We start from the raw sequence: 3265 nt of genomic DNA, 5'->3' as shown, positions 1-3265 counted from the left end.
TAAGACAACAAAAGTGTTAAAAAACTCAGGCTTAAACATGGTCTGAGCATGAATCTAATGAAAGAGTATTTGGAAAGATATAGGGGAAGCTATGGAAAGTCCATTATTAGTGACAGGATGGAATGTATGAGACCACGGTTATTGACTTAGGTCTGTCTGCTACCACTGTACCAAGGATGATAGTGGATCTTTTCAGTGAATGTAGTATCATCATCTCCTTCCCAGGCTGCATGACACAGATGTTCTTTATCCATGTCATGGGAGGAACTGAGATGGTCCTGCTCATAGTCCATTGAGACCATGATGGAAAGCAAATGTGTTCGTTTCAACCTTCTGTTTTGTCATACTGTTATATTGCTATGGCTCATCTCTCCTACTTTCTTCTTCTTCATGTTCTTTTTGTTCTTGTTGTTGTTGTTCTTCTTCCTTTTCCTTCTCCTCCTCCTCCTCTTCTTTCTTCTTCTTCTTCTTCTTCTTCTTCTTCTTCTTCTTCTTCTTCTTCTTCTTCTTCTTCTTCTTCTTCTTCTTCTTCTTCTTCTTCTTCTTCTTCTTCTTCTTCTTCTCCTCCTCCTCCTCCTCCTTCTCCTCCTCCTCCTCCTCCTTCTCCTCTTCCTCCTCCTCCTTCTCCTCTTCCTCCTCCTCCTTCTCCTCTTCTTCCTTCTTCTCCTCCTCCTTCCCCTCCTCCTCTTCCTCCTCTTCCTCCTCCTTTTCCTCCTCCTCCTCCTCCTTTTTGTTCTTATTCTCAATATCTGCTCTTGTGAATCATTTTTCCCTTTTTACTTTCTTAATCTTTCCTTTGCTGACCTGCTCTCCTTACCCTTCTAGTTCTTGCTCCTCCAAACCTTCTTGAATTTCCTGACAAGACAAAAAACAACATCTATTTTTGTTTCCATAATTTTAATTCCCTCTGTGTTCTCTATTCTTAGGTAATTTTAGCACTGTGGAACTAACTGAATCAATGGATGGAGCAAATGACTCTGTGGTAACTGAATTTGTGCTTCTGGGTCTTTCTTCTTCTTGGGAGATGAAGATTTTACTCTTTTTGTTCTTCTCTTTGTTTTTTATGGGAATTATGCTGGGAAATGTCTTCATTGTATTCACTGTGATTTTCGACTCTCACTTGCATTCCCCTATGTATTTTCTGTTGGCCAATCTTTCTCTTATTGACTTAGGTCTGTCTGCTACCACTGTACCAAGGATGATAGTGGATCTTTTCAGTGAATGTAGTATCATCATCTCCTTCCCAGGATGCATGACACAGATGTTCTTTATTCATGTCATGGGAGGAACTGAGATGGTCCTGCTCATAGCCATGGCCTATGACAGGTACATAGCAATATGTAAACCTCTCCACTATTTGACAATTATGAGTCCAAAAATGTGCATTTGCTTTGTAGTGACTGCCTGGATAATTGGGATGATTCATGCTCTCTCTCAGTTTGTTTTTGTCATAAACTTGCCCTTCTGTGGACCAAATAAAGTAGAAAGTTTTTATTGTGACTTTCCTCGGGTCATAAAACTTGCCTGCATAGATACCTACAGGTTGGAGTTTGTGGTCACAGCTAACAGTGGATTTATCTCCATTGGGACTTTTCTCCTATTGATGATTTCCTACATTTTCATTCTGATCTCTGTTCAACAACATTCTGCAGGCGATTTGTCTAAAGCCTTCTTTACTTTATCAGCCCACATCACTGTAGTGGTTTTATTTTTTGGTCCATGCATGTTTCTTTATGTTTGGCCATTTCCTACATTGTCTCTTGATAAATTTTTTGCTATTGTTGATTTTGTCGTCACCCCTGTCTTGAATCCTGCTATCTACACATTAAGGAACAAAGATATGAAAATGGCAATGAGAAGATTTAGCAGCCAGATTGTGAGCTCTAGGGAAACCTTATAATATATTTTATTAATCAAAGTCAAGAGATACATTAGAATTGCCACGTTCACATCAGCATATATGCAACTAACTTTCAACACATAAAATTGTATAAGTTGGAAGATAATATAGTAGGAGGAACTCTTAGCAATTCATCCAGATGTAAAAGATATCATGATTTTGTCTATCATTCAGGATAGAAGGACATCTCTTCATGCTGATAAAGACTGAATACTATCCTGAATTGTTTTAGGAGACAACACATTTAACTGTCACATCTCTTTCCAGTGCCATATTTTGACCAGACTTACATATATATATATAAATTTGGTGATAATCATCTTTATTATATGCTAGATATTTTCATGGAAATTCCACTTATCAAATTGATAAAAATGGAGGTTTTATGTTTGTGTGAAAAACATAATATATAATAAACATAAAATAAAGATAGAATAAAATGGCAAGGTATTCCAGTTTTTCCATTATAAAAGTGATTAGATTGTTTGGCCAAGAATAACAAATCAATGATACTAAAGTTCTTACATCAAACTTCTATCAAGCTTTATCCTTATGCTTTGTCAGTATGGGGAGCTATCTGGGGGGTATGTAGAAGAGGTCTTTCTGATACTGAATTTGGGGCATTATATTTTCTGCAACTTATTTATTCTGTATATGACTGCAACTCACAATTCAATGAATTGCATGCCCACCTTAATTACTGATTCTTATTGGTATATGTAACTTACGAAAGAAACAGCTAATCCACAGCATAAAACTGCCTTCAGTCCTTGTCTTTGTTACTGATTTAGTATTTGGGGAAAGGTTAATTTTTCTTGCATAAGGTGATCCTTTCAAATAGGAGTCCCATAGAACTTGCTAAAGATATGTTAGCTCATGGTCTACAGAGTGTTGAAATATAGAATTGACTTTGTAGCCTACTGGATAGAGCACTTGACCTAGAGTTAGGAAGACTTGAATTCAAATTTTCAGATACTTACTAGATGCATGATTGTCACTTAGTTTCTATCTACCTTAGTTTGTTCAACAGTACAATGGGGACAATAATAGCACCTACCTCCTAGAGTTGTGAGGATCAAATGAGATCAGATCTGTAAAGTATGTAGGACAGTTCCTGGCACATAATGGGCACTTAGTAAATGCCTGTTTTTACCTTCTTTCCTTGTTTTTGGCCAATGTTTATAAGTGTCAAACAAGATCAGTCTAGGTTGCCAAGAAAGGGACACTATATACCACTGTAATTCTAGATTTCTATAACAAACATCATCAATTTTTCAATAAATTGGAATATATAAGAATTTTAGTTTGAGTGATATTTACTTCCCAAGTTTCTTTTGTGACACAAATAGACATTGTACGTGCCAG

General features: G+C 36.8%; 1 protein-coding gene across 1 annotated transcript; it reads left to right on the top strand.

The window, feature by feature from the left end:
* Positions 1-958: 958 nt before the first annotated feature.
* LOC127552528 (olfactory receptor 4F15-like) lies at positions 959-1900 on the top strand. The gene has a single exon (XM_051983036.1). The coding sequence runs from the start codon at positions 959-961 to the stop codon at positions 1898-1900; it is 942 nt and encodes a 313-aa protein (XP_051838996.1).
* Positions 1901-3265: the final 1365 nt, after the last annotated feature.

This window comes from Antechinus flavipes, chromosome 2 (genome assembly GCF_016432865.1).
Source record: "Antechinus flavipes isolate AdamAnt ecotype Samford, QLD, Australia chromosome 2, AdamAnt_v2, whole genome shotgun sequence".
NCBI classification, from domain to species: Eukaryota; Metazoa; Chordata; class Mammalia; order Dasyuromorphia; family Dasyuridae; genus Antechinus; species Antechinus flavipes.
Note: the sequence above shows the minus strand (reverse complement) of the source record. Positions and strands in the feature narration are given on the sequence as shown.